Source organism: Engraulis encrasicolus, chromosome 10 (genome assembly GCF_034702125.1).
Source record: "Engraulis encrasicolus isolate BLACKSEA-1 chromosome 10, IST_EnEncr_1.0, whole genome shotgun sequence".
NCBI classification, from domain to species: Eukaryota; Metazoa; Chordata; class Actinopteri; order Clupeiformes; family Engraulidae; genus Engraulis; species Engraulis encrasicolus.
In genome coordinates, this window is record NC_085866.1 from 46,363,319 (window position 1) to 46,388,783 (window position 25,465).

Sequence of the window (25,465 nt, forward strand, 5' to 3'; positions counted from 1 at the left end):
CATCTGCTATAGACGGCTAGTTGCTAGCAGAGCTAACGGCTTTTGAAGTAGCGTTGGAATGATGTATCTCTTTTTGTGTATGTTTGTGCTTCCACCTTAGTAGGCATTGCTGGTCATTTTGTTTGACTTTGTGGTCTATTGGTTGATAACTAGGTTGCCTGAAAAATAAGCAAAAGTTGTACAATATTCATTTCACATGAGATGTTATGTATCAGTATTATGTGTGCATTGGAAGTATTTGTATTATGTATTTGTTTCAGTATTTTGTATCAGTCCCGGTGTCAGGAATGAAGAATGACTTAAGAGCCAATGCCAGGCTGTAAAGACAAAGCTTGTGATTTCCAAGCAGGTGTGTGTACAAAATTATCTACCAAAACAGCTCTGTCACTCTAAACTTTGTTTAGCAGGATAGTGAGAATTAACAATACCACTTGTGCTTGTGGCCAAACCTGTAAGCAGGAGGCAGAGGACTAACAGATCAGAGGCGGAAAAAACGCTAACAAAGTGGAAGAATCCTGTCTGGACTGAACAGACCAGAGACGACAAACGAGGCAACAGATTCAAACTTTAATGTTTGATCAGGGTGAGCGGCAAACTGAAGCTTGTGTTTAGAACCATGTCATGGCTCATTACATATTACGTATTAGCTGAAGTTCCCCTTCTCTTTTGATTCCCTTGACGCCCTGGACACCAAAAATCACTTTTGCAGCTCTCGTTGCCTTTGCCACTTGTTCTTACTTTTACCGCCTTCGGTCTATTCCAAGAGTAGGCCTAAGCCTGGGCCCACCAACACTTCCTGTGATGCTGCACACAATTCTATAAGTATGTCAGTCTGGTCAAGCTGAGTATCTCGTCAGTTTCAAATAGCTGGCAAGGCGATGACTAGCTACTTCTGCCACTGGTTCCCCTGTGTCTGTCAGAACAGAGTCAGAGTTAAAGGAAAGAGTGGTCTACCAGATTGCTGCTTCGACCAGTTACACACAGAGGCCCATGATAAATATGGATTAAGTCTGATCTCTAAGAACTTTGAAGCTATGGCAGCTTGACCAAACCGAGCTCGCTAAGCTTTGTAGGAACAGCTGGGCTAGTTTTGCCGTGCTCTTACTGGAAACTGTTGGCATGGATTTTGTCGTCGTCCACAGCCGCAAATGTTTCCAGGTACGTTCCCACAGGGGAGTTCTCCATTATCCTTATGTTTTTGACCTTGGGGAAGAAGATGGGAGGATCGTTGACGTCCTCAACAGCGATGTTTACTGGGTAAGCGATGATTGGGGGAGGCGTGCCAGTGTCACCTCCAACCCACTCAACGTCCCACAGCCCAGTTGGAGAGCGACCCTTGACCTTACAGGTGAAATAAGGCTCCTCATTTTCCACCGTGACATTCATGCGTTTCAGGGCACCCAGCTCGTAATCTAGAGGCTAAGAGAAATAAACAAATGTTTATGTCAAAATATCACTCTACAGTAAGGCACTGTGATTTGGTGCTGTCAAACAAACACATACTTTTACAACTGTCAAAACTCCTTCATTAGTTTCTGGGTCAGTTGAGATTGCAAAATTTCCAAGTGGATCTCCGTGGATTGTGTATTTGGCTTTCCATGCAGGCGTGCCTTTGGTGTCCTTATCAGAAACCTGTAGTCGTAGAACAGTTACGCCGGACTCTCCTTCCTTCACTTTTCCAGAGCCCTGAGGAAAAGACAGCACAGCATTTTAACTGAAATCTTTACTGACCTCTCAAGGTCAGATATAGCATTCTGTGTCTCTTCAGTGACTTCCTCTCACCAAAATCAGAATGATCAACACCTTTAGCACCTGTAGCAAGAAAGGAAAATGTCCCATACAACACTTGGGTGCTTGGCAGAAATGGGGCTTTGAACCAGTCAAATCATTACTGTCCCTTCATCCTTTCTCCTAACCTGACATGGATCAGGTAATCACAATGTAAATGCATCTGCACCTATCTTCCCTAACACAACATGACACAAGTACCTAACTGTAACCCCATTAAAACTCATGGAAGACTTGGTGTTACCTAAACTAGAGGGAAGTTGGAAAAAGTCCCCCTTATGTGAATCAGAGTAAGTTACATATTTTCCACTTATTGACACCCAAGGTTAACCTTGTTGCACTATATTCTAGTTGTGCTGACTTAATTGGATTACCAGATCATGAGTAGCCTAGAAATCTAGACGCCCCTAGCGACCGCAAATTGAATTTGCTCCCGGGGGCAGTCTAGCGGACCCCGGTCGTTTTGCGAGGCTGAAAGTTATCCGATGACAGGGCCAATCAAATCGCGAGGGGGGCCGGGCTACTTAGTAAACAGGAAACTTTCTAAGAAGAAGCATGGTGTCCCTCCGTGCTACGTACAGCACGAAAGTGCACTTAATTTAAAAAGCCTGGATGATAAAACATTTCGTGTCTGACATGGATTGATGTAATAATACACCATGAACTTATCGGACACAAATAGATCACAACACAATACCATTTGATCATTCGATGTTTTAAACTAGCTCGGTAAGCTAAGTTGAGCATTCTACAGGACCAGATAGTCACACGCTATTATCAGACCACTACTGTAGGTGTAGAATGAAATTGCTGCCCCAATTTCTAATAAGACACATGCCATTAAAAACGAGACATTTGGGAGCTTTGAAAGTCTTTGAGTAGCTTACTAAATAGATGGGAATGGCATAGTCTACCAAGCTAGTGGCTAGCTAACCTGTCGTCAATAACACAGCTGTATCCAGTCTTAATATAACCATTTAACAAGCCCCAAATGGCTCAACATTTCGCTGGTTGATCAAGGGGGGGCATGTGGTTGAAAACGAGGCATTTTTGAACTGTATAAGTGAAAACACGATTTATTAGGACACTTGTTTGTGGCTGTGGTCATCACATGCATTCACTGCTACGACGGCTCGAATTTGCCGCTCCACCTACAAAGGGGCCCTCGCTGGCTAGCTAACCTGTCGCCAATAACACAGAGCTAGGTATCCAGCCTTGTATTATATGCCTGCCCCAAATACTAATAAGATCCATGTCATTAAAAACGAGACATTTGGGAGCTTTGAAAGTCTGTAAGTCGCTTACTAAATAGATGGGAATGACACCTAGAGTCTGCCGAGCTAGCGGCTAGCCAATCTGTCGTCAATTACACAGAGCTAATATCCAGCCGTGTATTAGTTATGGGTATACAGCTAGCTAGCGAACATGCCATGTTGACAACAATCATAAATATAACCATTTAACAAGCCCCAAATTGCTCAACATTTCGCTGGATGATCAAGAAGGGCCGTGTGGTTGAAAACGAGGCATTTTTGAACTATGTAAGTGAAAACACGATTTATTAGGAAACTTGTTTGTGGCTGTGGTGATCACACGCATTCACTGCTACGACGGCTCGGAGTTGGCGCTTCACAAGACAGCTGTGACGTTACACAGAAGTGTGTGGGGATTGGTTGTTTGCCATCCAATTGCGTGGCGTTGAGTCCTGAAGCAACCGTTTATCCCGCCCACACTGCTGCCCAGCCCTCCTAGACCCTGGTACAGCTTTTTGCTGTACGGGTCTGGCTCGCTAGGCTAGATCATGAGTGGACTTGACATAACGTCAGTTTGACATAACAGGTTGACTTCATTGAATCAAATTCTGAGTTTGATAAGAGTAATGAGTTTAGTTATAGTACCAACTTACAGTGTGACCAGTGAATTCTGGAGGATGGTTGTTACCGTCCTGGACATTGATGACCACAGTTCCAGTACTGGAAAGCTGAACTTTGTCACCCCTGTCCTTTATCTCAACCAGGACTGTGTATTTCGGATTTTTCTGGAAAAAAGAATACAAAATTGATTATTCAATGTGCAGTCCACACATTGTGTAGTACAGACAGAGGGGAAAGTACTTTCAACAAAATTCATGTGAGCAGGATAGCCCTCTGTGAGAAGTAAAGTTACATGTAAATCCCAAATACACAGTATGCCAATTTCCACTCCCTCCTTTAGCTAGTACTCATTTAACATGTCTGTGAAGATTCATCCAGAGGAGTTTAATTGTAGGCAACTGGACTTTTTGAAGCTACAAAAAGCCATTCAGTTGGTGGGTCCGTGACGTTTCAGCAGTAGCGGCGCAACGACAGCCAGTGCCTCTATTGTTTAATTTTTTTGTAGACTTTCTAGTACAGTAATAAGCATATTCAGCATATCAACCATTAAGATGCCGTTGTGCCACCTGACTTCTGAGCCCAACGCCTGTAGCCCCGTCTTTGACCCTGGCTACAATTTAAGTGTGTTGACTACTCATCTAACAGGATGGGTCAATAAGGTCAGTGACAGTGAGAGAAAGAGGCACAGGTCCATATTTTTGCTGACTTACGTCATAATTGAGGCATCCCTTGTGTGTGATTACTCCAGCTTGGTCTTGTTGTTTTAGGACAAAGTCAATGTCCTCATCTTGTGGGCTAACTGATACAACTCTCAGGTCAAATGTTCCATTTGGTGTTTTCGCATCATCGAGGTCATCTCCCCTCACTGTGACAATATCCTGACCTGTTGACGTTTTTATATGGTTAAGGTTATGATATGATTTGTCTGTTTCTTATCATTGGAATTGGCCATAATGGCATCACCACAAGCATCTACGCCAGTGGTTGTCCTTTTTTGAACAAACATGCCAGTGCTCCCCTTAGCATTAAACATTAAAATAGACTAATGCCTCCCATTTGCGACTGAGTCCCCTCCTCACAGATGTCTCCTTCTGACCCCCCCCCCTCCCAATACTCCCCCCTTGTGGGCTGTAGACCCCCATTGAGAATCTATGCAATAAAGGACAATATTAATGATTTCAAGAGTAGTAAATAAAAGCAGTAAAAGTTACAGTCATGACATACCTTGCATTTTGGACTCACTCACAGTGATATCATAGTTGTTGTCTAACACTGGAACATTGTCATTGATGTCTTTTATTTTTATCTCAATTCCAAGTCTCGTGTCCACTTCCCCAGTGGTATTTCTGGCTTCAAAGTGCAGCTACAATTTAGTATAGTTGGATCAAAGGTGGTTCAAGAAGGAAGATTTATTAGAATAAAGCATGTTCCCACAAATCAACAACAGCTGCCTTCACATGATGTCCTAATTTATAAAATCAAATGAATCATCATCAGGGCCTTTATGTTTTACACTTTAACATTTTAGGCTTATAAATATTTTAGCGTCAATGTTCTGGAAGCTTCTGGTGACTACTGGAGTCTACCATACATATTCAGAATTGAGATAGACCTTGCCAGCATGGTGCACTTAAGAGAAAACATGGTACATTCAAAATCAAACCAGTCACTCCTACTGTATGTGCACTGCACATGTGCACCTGTGTCATGGAGTTATTTGTACAAGGTTACAGTACTAATTCCAGTTATGTAATTGCTCAAAAACATATATTTTTTAAAAAACGTATTTACCTTGAGAAGTCTGTAAACCTCAAAGTCCACCTTTCTATTTGCCCACATTGTGCCCGTCTTTTTGTCAATTTTTAGCAAATTCATTGGGTTTTTATCAACACCCTGTCCAATGATGTGAAACTCAACAAGGTATTTCCGCTCAAGGTGTATCTGGGAAAAATACAGCACAGGAAAGATGACACTCACAGAGACAGTATACACAAACACATGATCAAACGACACTATAAGGCAAAATGTGTGAACGAAAATTGCTTTTGATGCTGACTAAGCCTACAAGTAGAATTTTAATTGGATTCAAACATTAACATCCTATAAACATGCCCCATCAAGCCATTGAAAATGCTCATATTTAATTGGCTCTGAATTTAAGTATGGGCAGGCTGACCCTGGCTTTTGTTCAAATGGCTAGGGTACTGACTCTTACACCGGAGATGCATGTTTGAGATTTTCGATTCCAGCCAGTGGTCATTTCCTGTTCCTCCCCCCTCTCTCTCTCCCATTGCTTTCTTGTCTCCTCTTAAAAGTGTACTGTCCAATTAAGTCTAGAAAGGTTTCAACAAGTATGGGCAGGGCCAACTGTAGGACATATTAAGTTTCCTGCAGCATTATTTGGTTTGCCCCAGCACTTCATTGTTAAGGTTAAGATTAGGATTTAGTAATTTCTGAAGTAGCTTCACCAAAAAAATGTATACTTTTAGGTGTTTTCATATCGTATTTCCTAGGAATTGCACAATAGCCTTTTCAATGATGATAGTCACGTGACTCTTATTACCCCATCCTCCCAGCCCCCTTCAATAATGAAAGTTTTGTGAAAATAACAAACAAAGCAGATAGTGAGGAATAATGTAGTGTGAAATCGATAGCATTTTCCCTCTTACCTCTCCCACCAGGTAAGGATAAGGACCTGGGTGTTCCTCCTCTATCTCAAAAGAGTCTATGATCCAGTCTCGCTTCCTCCTGGTCTTACCCCTTGATACAGCGCCATCCAAAACAATTGTTTCCTGTTTGCAGGCAGACAACAATCAATTAAACCACCGGACATACTGTTTGTAAACTTCTGAGAAGTCTTCATATGTTAGAGCTCACCTTGTTGTGTCAAGCCAATATGGCTGACACACTTTCATCGCAAAACATACATGTATTTAGGCCTACATTACGTTACATTACACAGTAGGTAGGTGCAATGCTCAAGGGCACTTCAGCCATGGATGGAGGTGTAGGGAGAGAGGTAAGGGGGGCGATGAGCAATTGGTGAATGAGCAATCCTCTGATGTTAACACCACCTCCCTAACCCTTAGGCCATGGCTGCTCCCCAAAATATTTAAGCTGCCAGCTTTGGGCCATTTATGTCACTTTGGATCATTCCTTCCAGGATCAATCATGAATCTTTCTGTCTGCTTGTATGTCTGACTGTCTGTCTGTCTTTTATCCATCCATAAATCTTTCCATCTGTCCATCCATAAATTAATTTCAAGGTTGACTCCATGAGAGCAAGCAGGCTCCTTCAGATTTCTGTCCAACTTTTTAATTCTTGTACTTGCCACACCCCATGCCAATAACAGACTGAAACGACTGGGCGGGTTGTGAAAATTCACAGATAACCAGATCAAATGAAAAGTCAAGCTCCGACAAAAGCTCTCAAAGTGTTGCATAACATATTGTTGAGGTAGTAATAGTGTTAACGATACACTGACTGCAGGTACTGTTGATGCAGGTACAGAAAAGTGATTCATGAGTAATAAACGTAGGAGTGTACTGTAAGGCACACCATGACTACCATATACTGTGTGTACAATATAGGCCTATCTACCGTATATACTGTTTACTTACTACAGTAGGTGAACCCTATACCCTGTAGTGGCTTTCCCATATGCCCTGCTAACATGCCGTTCCTCATCAACACATTGCAACAAATGATGTCTTAAGAAGCGAAAGTATTATGTATTTATTGTGTAATTGGTCCGATATTGAAGGGGATTTTCAAGAATGATCCATCTGTAAATATTTAATTGGCTTATTTCAAGTTTTAACCCCTTAAGACGCACCCCCTTTTTCAGACTTCATTTGCGAAATTGGCATACCCAATTTGAAAGTAGCACAGATCCCACATGGTTGTAGATACATGCATGTGCATGTACCCATTGTAAAGGTAACACTCTCAGGTTTATGCCTAAAGTGTCAGTATGATTTTATGATGTTCTATCAGAGAAATACAGTTGTTTGAATGGAATAAAAATATAGTTTTTTTGTTCCCGTATAGCATCTTTTCTTGAAAATGACTGAGATTGACAGCTCCAGCAACCTGTCAGCTCTGTAATGATACATTGAGACCAAAGACACAAGTGTCTGCTTCCAACAGCAAAAGAAATGGAAGAAAAATACCAAACTATGAATATTTTATGGTTTTTTTTCTCTTGGTATACCCATGCGCTTTTGTTGGGTACCTTTTGGTGATGCCCAAGAACCTTTTTGGATAGGTAAGAAGGACACCAGAATCAAAAGCCTGTAACTTCAGAATGCCACATGCTAGAACACAGTTCTGGTTTCTATTGAAAGCTAACATCTTGGGGCTTCCAATCATGGACTTGGATTGGGTGCTAGACATTTTGGATTAGATTGGCATAAGCATAAACTCAAAAATATCATTTTTTCTTATTACGGCTATGGGGTATTGATGAAAGAAAAGGCTAAAACAATTGAAGTATGAACAAGTATTTAATAAAATAGTAGAAATAAGAAAGGCAAAAATATTTAAAATAATTAAAAAATCAACTATATACAAACAAGAACATAACATAACAATATCAATATAACTAATAATACAAAACTAATACAGTGTATAATACTGTGTGTGTGTGTGTGTGTGTGTGTGTGTGTGTGTGTGTGTGTGTGTGTGTGTGAGTGTGTGTGTGTGTGTGTGTGTGTGTGTGGTGCAAACCATGCCATGTGGCAATGAAAAGTGTGAAAATGAAATCCAGTCCGGAAGTCCAGCATCATTCTTTCTTCCCTTTGTGTGTGTGTGTGTGTGTGTGTGTGTGTGTGTGTGTGTGTGTGTGTGTGTGTGTGTGTGTGTGTGTGTGTGTGTGTGTGTGTGTGAGTGAGAGAAAGAGAAGTGAGGGGGAGGGGGAGGGGGGAGTCCTACAAATTGTTCTTTGTATGCCACTCATTGTAGCAGTCCCTCTTCACCGTAAAGCACAGCACTACCTGGCATGAAGTGCACTCTGTGGTGCTCTTCAGGGAACAGTTCACACACCTCCGCCTCCCTGCTGTGCCATCTTCCGTGTAGTGCCTCAGTTTGTGATGTGCACCTTGGGGAGCTGGAGCAGGTGATGGAGGAGGGCCAGTTGAAGGTGAACCCCGCTGCCTTCAGCTCCAACACCAGGGCCTCCCGGAACGCCTTCTGTGTAAGGGGGGTCTCATGCCTCTCTGCTGCCATACAGGAATGAAGTACAAAGGCGTTCACGATGGCAATGTCCAGAAAGTGATAGAAGAACGTCCTGTGCCACTTCCTGGTCTTGTGAACGGTGTTGTAAAACCCGATCATGGCATCAGAGAGGTCCACTCCCCCCATATGTCTGTGAAAATAAAAGATTACAAAAGTTTTGTTTAGCACATAGCATTACAATCATTGGTGGATTGTTACATACCCTTGAAGACAAAATAAAATAATGTATCTCAAGTACTTACTTGTTATAATCAGTGACAGCTGGTGGGGCAGGGATGGACTTCAGCTGCCACCGGCCATCTGTCCCCTCTGACCCTCCTCTGAACGGTGGTCTGTGGGTTGTGGGCTGTGTGCATTGTGGAGCACAAGCGGGACGTCCCTCGTGTCCTTCCACTGGACAAAAAGAACGGGATCATCTCTTATCCAGCGGATGGTACCACGTGGTGACTGAGAGGTGAGAGCTCCTGGACGTCTTCTCGGGTAGCCTATTCGCTGTTCTCTAATTGTTCCACAAGCCCATACTTCTCCGGCCAGGAGGTCCTTGAACAGGGTAGGGCTAGTATAGAAGTTGTCCACATAGAGCTTATAGCCCTGGCCAAGCACACGCGTGTCCACGAGATTCATGACTGAATCATAGCTGAGCCCCTTTTGAAGTGCCATGTTTCTCCCCTCATATACAAAAAAGTCCCATGTGTATCCGTTTGATGAATCTGCCAGCACAAAAGTTTATACCCCCACTTAGTGGGCTTGTCTTTCATATACTGGCGGAGGATGGAGCGGGCTTTTGATTTCACCATCCTTTCATCCACTGCAATGTGTTGTTGGGGATGGTAGTGAGCTTTACACGCAGTCCTAATCTCGTCATAGAGAGGGCGGATCTTGCACAGACGATCGTAGGCCTGTGTTCCCCTCCTCCTGTCATTCTCTGCATCACTGTCTGGGTGGCTTAATATGCAGCATGCTGGAGACAGCTGCAAATCTTCTCCCGGACAACATAGATGTGGGGAAGGGGAAATTGTAAAGTTCGTTCTTCGCCCAGTAGTCCCTTACAGACTTGGCCCAACTAGGCCCATGTAAATCACCATACCAATATATGAAAGCAGATCCTCCAGGAGGACATCTGATTGCCATCTATGAGGGTGGTTCCTTTGTCCATATATGTTAGAGTGGATTTACTATTGTCTGTAGGGTGTTTCTTGTCATGAAGAGCATGAAGAGTTGCAGTATGGTGTATTGCACCCCCCCCACGACCTGGGGCCCTGGAGCGCGAGCGGGGTTGAATGATGGTTGTGGTGGTATGATGTCATCCACGTCCATCCCCTGCCATGGCTGACCATTTCCCTCTGGCTCCTGTCGCCTTCCCTGTCCTCTTCCTCTTCCTCTTCCTCTTCCTCTCCCTCTTCCTCTGCCTCTCTTGGTGGCAGGTGTGGCGCTGGATGGCTGCGCTGCTTTCCTCTTCCTTGCTCTGGTGGTAGCCGGCGAAGAGGCTGATGGTTTGATCGTCTCCTTCCTCCTCACCAACTCTCTGCCCCTCTTTCTCCACCTGGCTCTCCTCCTCCTCCCCCTCCTCCTCCTCCTGTTCAGGGAGCCAGTCTGCATCAGAGGATCTATGTGGAAAAAACACAATATAATTGCAAATTATTATTTCATGTAACATTCAATTTGATGTATCTCTCTCTCCCTCCCTCTCTCTCTCTCTCTCTCTCTCTCTCTCACACACACACACACACACACACACACACACACACACACACACACACACACACACACACACACACACACACACACACACACACCTCCCCCTATCGCACTCGGTCACTAAAAGGTGAGAGACTTTCAATGGCCCCTTCCCCCATTGCATACACTTTGTATCAGCTGTGAACCAAACACACACACACACACTAGGCAACAGGTAGTATAAATACAACATAAGCACAATTCAAAGCATTTTACATTAGGCATTATGGATGAAAACAGCTAAACATATTCGTAATGCAAATTGCAACATGGCAACAGCACAATGTTCACCCAGAAAGAGAAAATACATAGTACAGACAAATGCCCCCATTCATCCATTGCCTTCACACACAACACAGATAATCATAGCATACACTATAGGTTACATGCAGAATGAATACAATTAGAAAGCATTTGCAGCCGTAGTGGATGAACAATCGCTGTATTTACATTGCAACATTTGCAACACTGCAACATCTCGAATGCGGTCCAAAAACGCACTATGCAACTAGCACTAAGTACAATCCAGTAGTGTAAATGAAATATGTGACATCTGTTTACATTCAGTGAAAGTTTAGAAACAACACTTACATCTCCAAGGCTGGATCGAGTCCTTCCAAAAATGCCACAGAGTCAACCGATGACATGCTCCCTGCGTCGGACTCTCGTCGCTGGATTGTAAAATCCATTTCGGCTCTGCCTGTTGAGCAGTCATCTTAGTTGGGCCAGCAACATTCTTCTTCTTGCTCGTTGCCTTCTTACCAGACATTTTGCACGCAGTAGACTGTCTGTAAGACTGTACGTAAACTGTATGTCCCGTGCTGTCTTCCGAAGTCTGTGTAAAGTCTACTGTTCTCCTCGCGTAACGGTGCGTCCTCCTCTCAAAACTCTACAGCTTGCTGTTTACGCGAGCAATTACGCAAAACATCGAAAACAGCAAGTGGGTGGTTCTCTGTAAGTCCAAGGCAGTCGAGTGACAGCTCGTTTGAAAGCTATGAATCTTCAACTATAATATTCAGTGACTCATGAAACCCGAAACTCTCACTGTCCTACGCCAATGGCGAGGTAAAGACGGGAGGTCAGATTTGAATAGCAGTGCCCTATTGGTCTTCAATCGCCTGTAACTTTCCATAGGAGGATCCGATTGGCTCGTGGGTGGTGTCCAATCAAAAGCTAAGACCTTCGAGAACATCATTCAGGCACTGTTTTGCGCATTTCGTGCGGTGGAGTGGATTCCTTCGTCTTCAAAGACGCTTGTAGTGAAGAAATACAATTACACAACGTATGCAGGAAGCCAGGAAACATTGGGATTATCACAAAAACACAAGGATTTGAAGTAAATGGCCTGGATATTCCAACATTGTGGACACTGGATGACTCAGAGAAGAAATCTTGGACCATAAAACATTCGTTGGGAATATTGAGAAATTTTCAAAGGTAAGTACACCCCGTTTTCGGTTGCAATTTTGATGACATCACACACAGAGAAGATTAGCCCACTGTTAGCTGTGTGGAGAGTGTTGATCTTTGAGGATGGGTTCATATGAAAGCTGACGTTCTCAGCTTTCGAACGGTGTGTGGTATGACCATTATAAGCTTGTGTACAGTCTATAGGACAACAAATTCTTTATTTTTTTTAAAACAAAATGGCGGCATCGTGCCGTGAGCGGCACAGTGCGGCTTAAGGGGTTAATACTCTTTAGTGGCTCACCCATATACCCTGCCAATTTGGTTTCTCACCAAGACATTGTATTGTACTTAAAGGGATACTGTGCAGGAAATGGTCAAAAAAGGTACTGCAACTATGCTGCTCATTGAAACTGGGCTGCCTATTGTCAAATTTGATCTTTACATGAAAGTTTACTAAGTAATAAAGAAACTAGACTGCCTGTGCAGTCGCCTTCGACTGCTTAAGGCAGGGGTGTCAAACTCATTTTGGTCCGGGGGCCGCATACAACCCATGTGGAACTCAAGCGGGCCGCATTACTAACACCATCGCAAAAAACAAAAAAAAACGTAAAGCAGAGGATTAGTGTTCAGTACTATCACGTTTTAAGTGTGTTGAATATGTAGAAAGCAATGCAATACTGATAATCCTATGCAAAATTTCCTTGACTTCATTCATTCATTGGCAACCGTCAATTAATTAAATATGGGACAGTTCATTTTGGCAAAATTTTGTATTTCTTATATGTAATTTCCTGCATTTTCACGCATTCTAACATCCCGTTTCCAGTTTGAGCTTAATAGGAACCAATACAAATCCTATTATATTTATTATTTAATTACAACCAATACCAATACAATACGAATAAGAAGTATTAACATTTTATCTCTATATATGAGGTCTATAATATATGAGCTTTATGAAATGCCTGTTACAGTACAAATTCACTATTTATAATAGAAGTGTGATGTGCACTTTACTACATATATACAGTGTAACAGAGGGACCATTGGGTTAATGTCATGCAGGTTTGGATTTTGCCCCGAGGGCCGTAATTGCGCATTTCGGTTATTTCATTAAAAAAAAAAAAAAACAAAAACAAAAAAAAACATACGCGGGCCGTATGTTTGACACCCCTGCCTTAAGGTATATCCCCGAAATGCGACACTTCCAGTCCCCAATCATTCCCACCACTCCCGTCCACCTTTTCATGAACGTTTATGATAAATACAAAATATAAAATAAATATATTTAATATCTATACATAGATCAATGACGTGCATAGGCTTAAAACCAAATGACTATTGTGAAAATGAAGGAAAAAATGGGGCAAATGGTAACACTGTTTTAATGGTTCACTATTACAGTGGATATGCCACATTAGGTACAGTGTAATAACCAGTGTAACAATATTTAATACCACGTCATACCAGTGTGACACCATGTACCAATTTTGTACTTATATCATGTAGGCTATTTGTGTGTAAGTGGTATTACATGGTATTGCATATTTGTACACTGGTATTACACTAGTATTACATGGTATTACATATTGTTACACTGGTTATTACACTGTACCTGGTATTGCCTATTTTTACACTGGTATTACACTAGTATTACATGGTATTAAATATTGTTACACTGGTTATTACACTGTAGGCCTACCTGATATGGTAGATTCACTGAAATGGTGAACCATTAAATTAAGGAGTTACCGGGCAAATCAATCCACCCAGTCAGAAGTTATGGGCTAAATAAAAATTCCACCATTTGAAAGTGTTGACCTCCAAACTCGAATCAGTTCATGAACCTACCCTGCAGCATTCACACACCAAATCTGGGACAAATCCATCCACCCGGTCAGAAGTAATGGGCCAAACAAAAATTCGGCCATCTTGAATTCGGCCATCTTGAAATTGTTGACCTCCAAACTCGAATCAGTTCATGAACCTACCCTAGAACATTCACACACCAAATCTGGGACAAATCCATCCACCCGGTCAGAAGTTATGGGCCAAACAAAATTTCGGCCATCTTGAATTCGGCCATCTTGAAATTGTTGACCTCCAAACTCGAATCAGTTCATGAACCTACCCTAGAACATTCACACACCAAATCTGGGACAAATCCATCCACCCGGTCAGAAGTTATGGACCAAACAAAAATTCGGCCATCTTGAATTCGGCCATCTTGAAAGTGTTAACCTCCAAACTGTAATCAGTTCATGAACCCACCCTAGAGCATGCACACACCAAATCTGGGACAAATCCATCCACCCGGTCAGAAGTAATGGGCCAAACAAAAATTCGGCCATCTTGAATTCGGCCATCTTGTAATTGTTGACCTCCAAACTCGAATCAGTTCATGAACCTACCCTAGAACATTCACACACCAAATCTGGGACAAATCCATCCACCCGGTCAGAAGTTATGGACCAAACAAAAATTCGGCCATCTTGAATTCGGCCATCTTGAAAGTGTTAACCTCCAAACTCTAATCAGTTCATGAACCCACCCTAGAGCATTCACACACCAAATCTGGGACAAATCCATCCACCCGGTCAGAAGTAATGGGCCAAACAAAAATTCGGCCATCTTGAATTCGGCCATCTTGTAATTGTTGACCTCCAAACTCGAATCAGTTCATGAACCTGCCCTAGAGCATTCACACACCAAATCTGGGACAAATCCAAACATCCGTTCAAAAGTTATCGCGTTAACACGAAAGACCTTACGCGGCGGCGGACGCGGCGGCGGCGGCGGTGCACGCAAAACCATTACATCCCCGACGCTCCGCGTTTCGGGGATATAATTAGGGATGGGCATAATTAATCGATTACTCGATGATTGATCATTAAACATTTAGTCGAAGAAATTAATTTTCGCAGACGAACCGAAAACCAAAAAACCTTGAATGTAGGTCATTAGTGCACGTCCTCAATGCAATGCATTTCGCTGTTACACCTACACAATTTGGGCAGCAGGGGGCAATATCTCACCATCACCGTACCCTGGCTTGACTTGTTTGTTACATGCGAGCTTCCATAGAGCGGGCTTTGCCTCATGAAGAGGTCTCGGCGAAGTGTGGCGTGGGACCCTTTTCGGTTAGAAAATGACAGTGTACTGTAATTACTGCAATGTGAAGTACAAATACAGTTAATCGACAACGACCATGATGTATCACTTGAACACCGCGCATCCAAGCCTTGTAAAAGACGGCGGTGATTCATCTCAACCTATCCTCGCCTCGATGTCTGCACCGTTATGTACCTTCGTTGTTGGCTCGCAACTTGAAGCCTCCCTCGTTAGCGCATTGCGCACCAATTCAGGTTTAACTTTTCTTGTTAATCACTTGACACTTGTGTTGTTAATAAAAACAAATCCTCTAAGAAAAACATGATGTTTTTGATGTATTTTTGTTATACAAGAGTATAGGGCATGGTGGGCCTAAATGTGTGCTGTTTTTAATATAAAAATGTTAATGGTTAACCGATTATTAATCATTAATTCTCCCGACGATCGACGAAGAAATTTTCACCGTATGCCCATCCCTAAAACAAATATTTTCTAGTATGGTCCAAGTAGAGTCATTTTTGCAGCTAAAAATGGCTATTTCTGGAAATTCAAAATGGCGGACCATGGAGAAGATCCCCCTTTTCATGTAAGAAAAGTGCACTTTTTTCAGTCATAATGAATACTTAATTTTATGGTGGTGGAACTGTATTCATGAAAAAGGTAACATTAATGTAAGCGTACTCATTAAGCCCACCAAAATCTAAATTTCTTTATTTTTCAATCATCTTCACATAATTTTTTTGTGAAATAATTTGTTAAATAGTAAGATTTACCTCTCTTCTCAATGTTTGTCACTGAGTTGATGAATATTTCAAAGTACAATATGAAGATTTTTTACGAGAAAAGTGAAAAGTCTGAATGGGCTTAAATGGTACCATTGGTACCATTTAAGCCCACTTGTGTTCCAAATAAGATCATATAGTTATTTCTCTATAAAAAATACCTGGTGAGGTGTGTGAATTGAGTTTAAACAGTGTAGCCTACATGGCATAAATGGTTTCAGACCAAAAATGTAAGATTTGCTCAAAAAATAATGCATAAAACCTAATTAAATATTACGGCATCTCTTACTTCATATACTTCATAAAATTCTTCATTCAAACTGAGAAATTGATTTTTTCTTATTGATTATTGTTAGTTCATTACATTACGCCTTTTTAACCAACAACTTGAGATTGTACAGCACTTTTTATGTCCCTCAAAGACATTTTTGGTTAGCATGCATGCCAGCTTGCATGCATTTCAATGGGCTGTACCATTTAAGCCCACCTAGTACCCATTAAGCCCGCCTATACAAAAAGCTATTTTATGGAAATAATCAGCTCCACAAAACATTTTATGATGCATTTCTTTCAAGATCAATGCCAAACAAACTGGAATATGCTTAGAATTCATACCTAACCACCTTAAGTCTTACGGCAGAGTAAGATAAAGATGGTGTGTGGTTGTATCAAGAGAATATCGGCGTTTGCTCGATCATAAAACACATCTTTCTATTTGAAGGGAAATGCTATAATTTGGCAAAACACTGGACGTTTATATATAAAAATCATTACATTTACCTCTTAATTCACTAAATATGAAAGTATTTTGAAAACAACCTTGTGCCCTGATGAAGGCCCTGTAGCGGCCGAAACATGTTGGCAGTGGCAGTATTTTTAATTATTTAAGTTCAAACATGAACTAGCCTTTATAATAAAGCGGTTTTATCTAAGAAGAGTGCCTTGGCGTCCTGCCCCTTTTTTTGATATTTTCAAAACATTTGACTTAAACTAGCTGAAATTCTATGATTTCTGACATGTCCCAAAACAGCAAAGTTTTGAGGCGACTTCTTGTCAGTAGTCCTGAGACTGGGTTCACTTGGACAGGGATTACTCAATGATAAAAAATTTGATTTGTTTGCAATAAAAAACATTTTGTCAGTTACTAAACCCTTTAATTGGATACGGTGATGAACAAACAAAATCCACCTTTTCCCTTTCTTTAAATTGACCTCAAAGTTGAAAGTGGGCTTAAAGGGTACATGGGCTTAATGGGTACGCTTACCTTAGTCAATGGGTAGCATGAATTCTGGATATAAACAACTGAAAATCTCACACAGTGTCCCTTTAAAGCAGCATTTAGCTCTTGTGAAGCAAAGTGGAGCCATTTTCCCCCCCTCCATTCAGCCAACATTGGACAAGTTTTACAATCAATCCTTTAGAGGACCATTTTCTCATAGACACCATTCCTTACGAAGCCTTTCATTGGAACAGAATGTTTACATATTTCCTTCAGATACTGTTATCTCAAGATTGTGTTATCTTATTACTATGAGTCTGGTGTCTGCTGTCACTAGATAAGTAGGCCTATCCAAAAATTAATTACCTTTCTCTGCATTCATGGCCGTGGTAAATCCAGTATATCTTTATCTTAAGTTCAAGTCAAGTTCAAGATTATTGAGCCATATTAACAGAATAAAATACAGTTGTTAGGAACTCCCGATAAGAAGTGTCATTTTGCAGTGGTTATTTCACAGCCAGCAAAAAAAGACCAAAATACTCAGATGAACCTGCATGTAGTTACAGTATGCTGTAGCTAAAAATCCATGTCCTTATTCACGGTAAATGATGAAGCTTGAAAAAATAGTGACTGTGGTCAAATTAAAACCTTTAAGAGTGTGGGTTTTTGAACATTCTATAAAAAGAATGCGTTCTATAACAATGCAGGATTCTAAAATTCCAAATTTTATTGAATGGCGCCCAGAATTCTATAGAACTTTCACTGCCCGAACATTCCCGTCACACCGGTGTGACGGTACACTTTTAAAGGTTAAAGGGCATAGGCCTTCCTGAAGGGCCTGATTGTGAAGAATCTCGAGGAGAATACCAGATATTTGCTATACTGTACTTCTGCGCTTCTAAGCCATACTACAGCAGTTCACAAAATCGAAAATGTACAACAATCACAACAATACACCTTGTCATTGTTCAATTCCATGATGATCGATGGGGTGCTGTCAAACTGTAGATTTTTTTTTGCCATGTTGTCATGTACTGTATAGTAACAACATTCCTAACAACTGCATTGTATACTGTTGATATGGCTAAATAAACTTGAAACTTGAACTTGAAGCAAGGGCCAGCCACAGCCACTGAGCTGGGAATTTCGAACAAGTACAGTAATTAGCACTGGTGGACTTGAATGTCTCGCCCACCCAAAACATGTTTCAAAAGCTGGTATGTCACCCATAATCTGTCTGAATTTATAACAGATTCACATTTTATTAAAAATTCCCCAAAATGATTCTACAATTTCTTACTAATTATTAGGTATGTGCAAACTGCCAAAGAATTGCAACCTGTCACTCAACAGTAAAGCAGAATGCTAAGTATTCAATTGGCTGGCAGACAGTTGTGACTATGTGGATAAAATAGTGAATAACCTAACTTTTGATAACTTTTAACTGAACTGTAATATTCGGTTTTGATTTCGGTATTCGGCCAAGTGAGTAATTATTATTCGGTTTCGGATTCGGGCACCAATTTTCATTTCGGTGCATCTCTAATTGATTTGCAACTGCTCTTAAACCTTAACCCATGAATGTAGAATCGTGTTTTGTAGTTGTATGGTTTGGCAAAATGAATACTGTATACATATCAGCCAAACAGAAAGTGCCATTCTATTTCACCGGGTCACGAGACTTCATTAATCATTCTTTGATTTATTTCAGTTTCAAAACAGTGGAGAGGGGGTTGCCAATGTGCTCTCTGTTCAGCTTTTCCCACTTTTGTGACTTTTACATGTGCTGTGCCTTTTACACAGGGCTACACTGTAGCAGTTCAGCAATGCAGCATTAAGTAATCTCGCTTTATCCTCTACTTTCCAGACCACAGCTCTTAGGCTACCTATAATAAGTGCATTATCTTTTTTTCTCGTTTATTTTACTACGGTAGTCACATTGAGGCAATTGCCTCTTTTCCAAGTGGGCCCTTGCCAAGAAAGCAGCAAAGACGCAAAAAGCACTACATAGGACTCACAATACAGACAAAAACAAACAACTCACAAAAGACAGAATATACACAAAAAGCAAGGCATGAAAGATTAAGACAAAACACATGCAGGATATACCCATGCAGACATAAAAATATGCAGCACATAATCAAAACAAACAAGCAAGACAAACAGAGCTCATCAAAATGGCAGGACATTTGCAACACCATACCAGTCAACACAAATACACAAGACTCATCCAGAAAAGCAAGAGGAAAAACATAGCATACAGGCCCAGGGCAACAGGATAGATGCAGGTTCAAGTAGACATATGTTAAATGTCAGTCAGTGAAAGATCAATCCCTGCGGGGGAAGGTAGATCACTCAACAGTACAGCTAGGGATTTAGGGAAGTTTCAAGGCATTTGCCATAGTATCAATAGATGTACAAACAACAGTCCATTCAAACAGTTTACCCTGTATACCCCTTGCCATTTCAATCCTCCCTTCTTAGACTATCTACCTGTAACTCGTTATTGTAAGGTATGACCTCCCTTTCTGTCCCAACCAACCATGATTACAGTACAACATAATCAAAGCATCCTCACAACTAACTACATTCAGAAATTTGCCTTCAGCCATAGTCAATCACAGATAAGACAAAAGTGGCATTCCTTATCATTGTTTGAAATCAAATGTGGCTGTAGTAGACGTACAAAGTATAAAGGGGACTTACCAGGATCAGTAGTGGGAAAATAATCCAGGTTTTCATTGTATCCACAGACACTAGAACTGACTCCCTCCGGCAAAATATTGTTTTACAGCTTTCTTCCTAGTTACCCAGTGGACAGCGCTGCACCGGTGTGTCTTATTTAAACAGAGGGTTGGCTTACCACATTATGACATCATGACATACACTGAAGCCAGTCCAGCTACACCTCCACTGTGCATGTATGTGGGTGTGGACATTGGTCTTTGTTGTGTTGGGCAACATGCCATAAAAAACCCCACTCCATTGAAGATGGCACAGGGCTACATGCAAATCAGAGCTTTCTCATGTCCGTACGGTAGGATAAGCTGAAATGAATAATAATAAGTCTGAAATGAATGGGCTCATAGCAATGCACAGCTCAACAGTTGTTGTACTGTCTTTTAAAAAGGACGAGACGGTGTGAGGCGTGCATGTACACACAAAAAGCAACAAGAATTTGAATTTTTTTTTTTACTTGGTTAAAAGAATGTTTTTGTAACAGTTGAAGGCATTGATAAAATAGCTGTGTAAAAATGCATCCCGAAACCTTAGCTTGTTGCCCTTAGTGGTTGCAGACCTTATATGAGGAGCAATAAAATCAAACAAGGGCAGTGCTCTACAGTTTATGGCATAGCTCTGTTATCTTTGTACTTTGATAAGATGACTTCTCTGGAACTAGTTGCTGTGACTACAGTATAAGTGGCATGTTACCCTGCTACTTCTATGGTATGGGTAGGTGTTGTCATAAATCTGATCAAAATGAAACATACACAAATGACACATGTGTGAATAGGACTTACAGGTGGTCACAAACATTTATAAAGTAAAACAACAATCAATCTATAGCCTACAACATGCACAACCGTTTCATATACATAAGTTTGCTGATTGAGATTGCTCGTCATTATTATTCATCATTGCTTCCGCCAAAGAGGTTATGTTTTCGGTCGCGTTGGTTTGTCTGTCTGTTTGTTTGTCTGTCTGTGTGTTTGTCTGTTTGTCAGCAGGATAACTCAAAAAGTGATGAATGGATTGAAATGAAACTCTGTGGAGTAGATGGAAATGACAAAAGGAACAAGTGATTACATTTTGGTGGTGACCCGGATCACGATTCGGAACAAGGAATTTTGGAAAGATTCTTCACCATTGTGGGATAGGGCAAGTTTTGACTTTCCATTTTCTAACTCACAAAAAGAAGACAGAAACCCAGGTGAAAAACCCATATACTTAAAGTGTACTTTTTTTGACCGTACTTAGTACAAAGTGTACTATTTTCGGCGATTTAAAGTGCGCTTCATTGCACTATTAGTGCGATGAAGCACTACTAAAGCAGTACTTCAGCACACTTGCAGCACACTGAGGATGCTAAATTGGCACCGCTTTTGGACAACTTTAAGTGCACTACAAGCATACTTTTGAAAGTATGCTCCAAACACGCTTTTCATGCATTCGTATGGCATTAATAGTGTGCTTGAGTACACTTCTATAACATTTTATTGTTACTAGAAGTACAATAAAAGTACATTAACTTCATGCTTCTTTGGACTACATTGGAACATTTTAAGTATGTAAAAAGTATATCATATTAAGTATTGTAAATATATAACAGGTATGCTTGAAGTATATTTACAGTACACTCCCAAGTACAACGAATAATATAAATGTAATACTACAATCCAATCCAGGGTCCTCAGAGCTTGTACATTACACACAGCCACATGTCACAGTAGTGATACAGTATGCATGCCTAGTACGACTGACATTTACAATCATTGCATTGTTACAGAGATTTCAAATACACATTTCACTTTATTTCATTCTTGTTCCACCTTCCTGTAATTGATCATTTGAATTGATCAGGAATGGTGACTGTTGATTCTTTGTTTGAACAACTAGTTCCAACTTACCTCTCACCATGATATCATGGGAAGTGTGAGTCTATATATACCAGAACATATACGTGACCATCATAATGACGGTGGGAACATGGCCATTTTTTGTGTACCACTTTAAAATGTTAAAACTCCTACAATAAATGCAGAATATAATAATGAGTAATATTTTCATGCAAACCAAAGATATTCCTTAGAGGTAAATGGATTTCTGTTTGAGAAATTTAGCTCCAAGAAGTGCATTGCATGATGGTACATGCATGATGATGCATGATGGGTAAATGCACTTTGTGTAAGCACACTTTGAATATATTTGGATGAAGCACAATCATGGTGCACTTAGAAAAAGTATACTTCCAATATGTTAAAGTGATTTACTTTAAAGCGCACTATAGAAAATCACACTTCGAAGTCACTTGGGTGAAGTATAATCAAAGTGCACTTAAAAAAAGTGCAATTGCAATACGTTATTAAAAAATACACTTTTAGTAAGTTCACTATTAGAACACTATTAGTATATTCCTCTAAATACACTTTAGCCAAACATCTTCTAAGTGCACTTTATGTATGGTTCGCAAAGTGTACTTTCTTTGAGAGCAACTTAATTACATCTAATTTTAAGTACACTTTAAATAAGCATATTGTAAACATACTTTTTCTTAGCACAAAAAGTGTGAGTGCGCTTTTAACATGCTAAGTACACTTCAGTCGTGCTTTTATTGTACTAAATTGAACCACTTTTTCACCTGGGAAGACTTGAAAAAATAGGATGTAACAGTCAAATGTTGCACCAAGCAGCTTCCTTGGCAGAGGTCTACACTCTCTGAGTGCATTTCTAGTTGTCGTTGTTTTTGGCAAAGTGTTAGCTCTTTAAAAGGTTCCTTACACTTGTCATTACACTTCTCTATAATGTTTTGTCTGATTGGTCAGGAAGTTTGGTCGTCCTGAAAGATCAAAAAGTAGGACATGCGTATATGCCTGCAGTTTACCTGCAGAATAGAGGGAGGGACCAGTTGGAGACAATATCTTGGTATCCTATTTCAACCGCTATTACATTTTTTTTATAATGCATTTGTTATGACAAGAACTGCAGTGCCCTGATGTTTGCCAACTGATGGCAGGGCCATATACACAAAGCTGATGAATCATTCTAATAATCTATTCTGTCAAATCAGCAGCACCCCATTTTCTCACTGGAAGCATCCCAAAACACACCCTCTTATCTGCTCTACTGTACGAAGATAAACATCTACACACCACTCTGCCACAGCTTGCATAACATGTGCTTTACCTGTTGCTCAGGGCTGGCCTGGGATGAAAAAGCACGCTGGGCATTTTCAGTCAAAAGCAGGCATTGAGAGAGACAATAAAGTCTGTGACAACCAGTTCTAAACAGACAAACCGTTCTAATAATCTATCACAAGCTATTTTGACCACAACAGCCAAAAATTATATTTAAATCTGACTCGGAGAGGTCAGCTGTAGCGGCATTAGGACTAATGCCACTGCATTGAGGGGAGGAACAGGCCAAAATCATCAGCAGTCCACCAGGCAAATGCCCCCTATGCCTTATGGCCAATCCAGCTATGTTGTTGATTCTCACTGCCCTACTCTGCAGGTAAAAATCGAATGCTAAAATTGGTACGGGATCAAGACTGTAAAAAGAAGGCAAGTAATAAAGAAGGCAAGTGCTACACCCTCCATCATGACAACATTCTACAGAGGAACCATAGAGAGCGTCGTGTCCAACTGCATCACAGTGTGGGGAGGAAGCTGCACGGAGAAAAACAGGAAGACACTCCAGCGTGTTGTGAACACAGCGAAGAAGATCATTGGAGTACCACTCCCCTCCCTGCAGGACATTTACACCACACGCCTCACCCGGAAAGCACTGATGATCATCAAAGACACAAGCCACCCTGCACACAAACTGTTCAGCCTCCTGCCCTCTGGAAAGAGGTACAGGCGCCTCCGTTCCCGTACCACCCGGCTGGCGAGCAGCACAATGCACCAAGCGATCAAGATGCTGAACACTCAACCCACTCTCCCTCCACTGTCAGCCTCTAGCCAGCAAGGCCACTGACAAACCCCCCCCCCCCACTGTCAGCCTCTAGCCAGCAAGGCCACTGACAACCCCCCCCCCATCCCCCACCACCATATCTGCGACTGAACATTCCACCTGCACTACTATACTTGTGACTGAACTTTCAACCTGCACTAACTCAAAACATGCACACACACACACACACACACACACACACACACACACACACACACACACACACACACACACACACACACACACACACAAGCACACTGCACTTTCTGCACTAAACCCAAACATACACACACTGACACACACACACACACACACACACACACACACACACACACACACACACACACACACACAGACACACGGACACACACACAAGACGCACACCGCACCTTCTACCTGCACTAAACACATACACACACACACACACACACACACACACACACACACACACACACACACACACACACTGCTGCTGGTGTACTTGACAGACCTTTTTTATATTTATTTTCTTCAAAATGCTACTATTACCATGTCAGAACGCTATAAAGGACTTTTTTTTTTTTTAGGAAAAGCACAAAAACACAACAAATACCTCTTAATGTATGTCCTCTACAAGTCTTCTGTTGTCCAGTCTTGCACTTTAAATGTCTGTATGAGCACTGTCTATGTCCATACTGTCTTAAGTCCATGTATAAGTACTGTCTATGTCTATACTGTCTATGTCCTTACCTTAATTAGTCTATGTCTGTATGGGAAAGCAAGAAATGTAATTTCAAATTCTTTGTATGACCAGTGCATGTAAAGAAATTGACAATAAAACCTACTTGACTTGACTGTAGCAATCTGCATGTACTGAACTAACATCATGCCTTAAACTGGCATTTATGAAAGATGGATAGGCTTGTGTTGTGTTTGTATAGGATTTGCGATGCAGAACAGCGGCAATTTTTAGCAGCTTATGTCACATTAGGTCATTCATACATATAGACATTGATGTATTTCTACTGGCTTTGTCTGTAGGCTAAATTCCACCGTGCCGGAAGAGTCATTTAAGGACAGTGTCTTTCGTGTGATGTGGATCCATTTACTGTATGATTGTAGGATAATGGATGCTAGATTTCATGCTAAATTGTGGCTTTGATGTTTGTCAGACCATAACATACGGTAGGCTACAGTACTGTGGATGTAATGCGGAGTGTCAATTAGATGCATAGCCTCTAGAATATACATTTTAATAACACCAAGCTTTCACTTTCAAACGCAGAACCCTTTATCCACCAGCACGTGTCCTTATTAGTACAGATGATTTCTGCCCTCTGCCTGCATTGCAATTTAGTCTTTTTCAAACTGCAAGTCTGCTTCCATTTTTGCATGTGTCACCCTGTGGGGTTAGCAGCAGAAAGATTTGAATACTGTTACTGTCCACTGTTCACAAATTTCATGCATTCATTGATTATAGTTCACACATACCGGTAACAGAACTGAACTGCCACATACTGTACATGCAAATCCCACTATATTCTTTATTGTTGTGCTTGTTAGCTCCTGCTTCAAATGGCAAATTCCTTTCATACAGTTGCCTTTGACAAATAATATTTAGTTTGACATTAATGCATGTGGATGAACTTGTTTAGGA

At 41.1% G+C, this 25,465-nt stretch overlaps 1 protein-coding gene across 1 annotated transcript in view; it reads right to left on the reverse strand.

Annotated features, from left to right (window-relative positions):
- The window catches only part of LOC134457470 (cadherin-like protein 26), a 30,492-nt gene extending 10,450 nt beyond the window's left edge, over window positions 1-20,042 (reverse strand). Inside the window, exons 1-8 of the mRNA XM_063209478.1 lie at window positions 19,864-20,042; window positions 6,332-6,454; window positions 5,454-5,603; window positions 4,887-5,025; window positions 4,373-4,545; window positions 3,695-3,826; window positions 1,504-1,686; window positions 1,106-1,419 (exon numbers count right to left, since the gene is read on the reverse strand). Coding sequence (XP_063065548.1) covers window positions 1,106-1,419; window positions 1,504-1,686; window positions 3,695-3,826; window positions 4,373-4,545; window positions 4,887-5,025; window positions 5,454-5,603; window positions 6,332-6,454; window positions 19,864-19,899 — 1,250 coding nt within the window. The 5' untranslated portion in view covers window positions 19,900-20,042. The remainder of the gene's footprint in view (window positions 1-1,105; window positions 1,420-1,503; window positions 1,687-3,694; window positions 3,827-4,372; window positions 4,546-4,886; window positions 5,026-5,453; window positions 5,604-6,331; window positions 6,455-19,863) is intronic.
- Window positions 20,043-25,465: the final 5,423 nt, after the last annotated feature.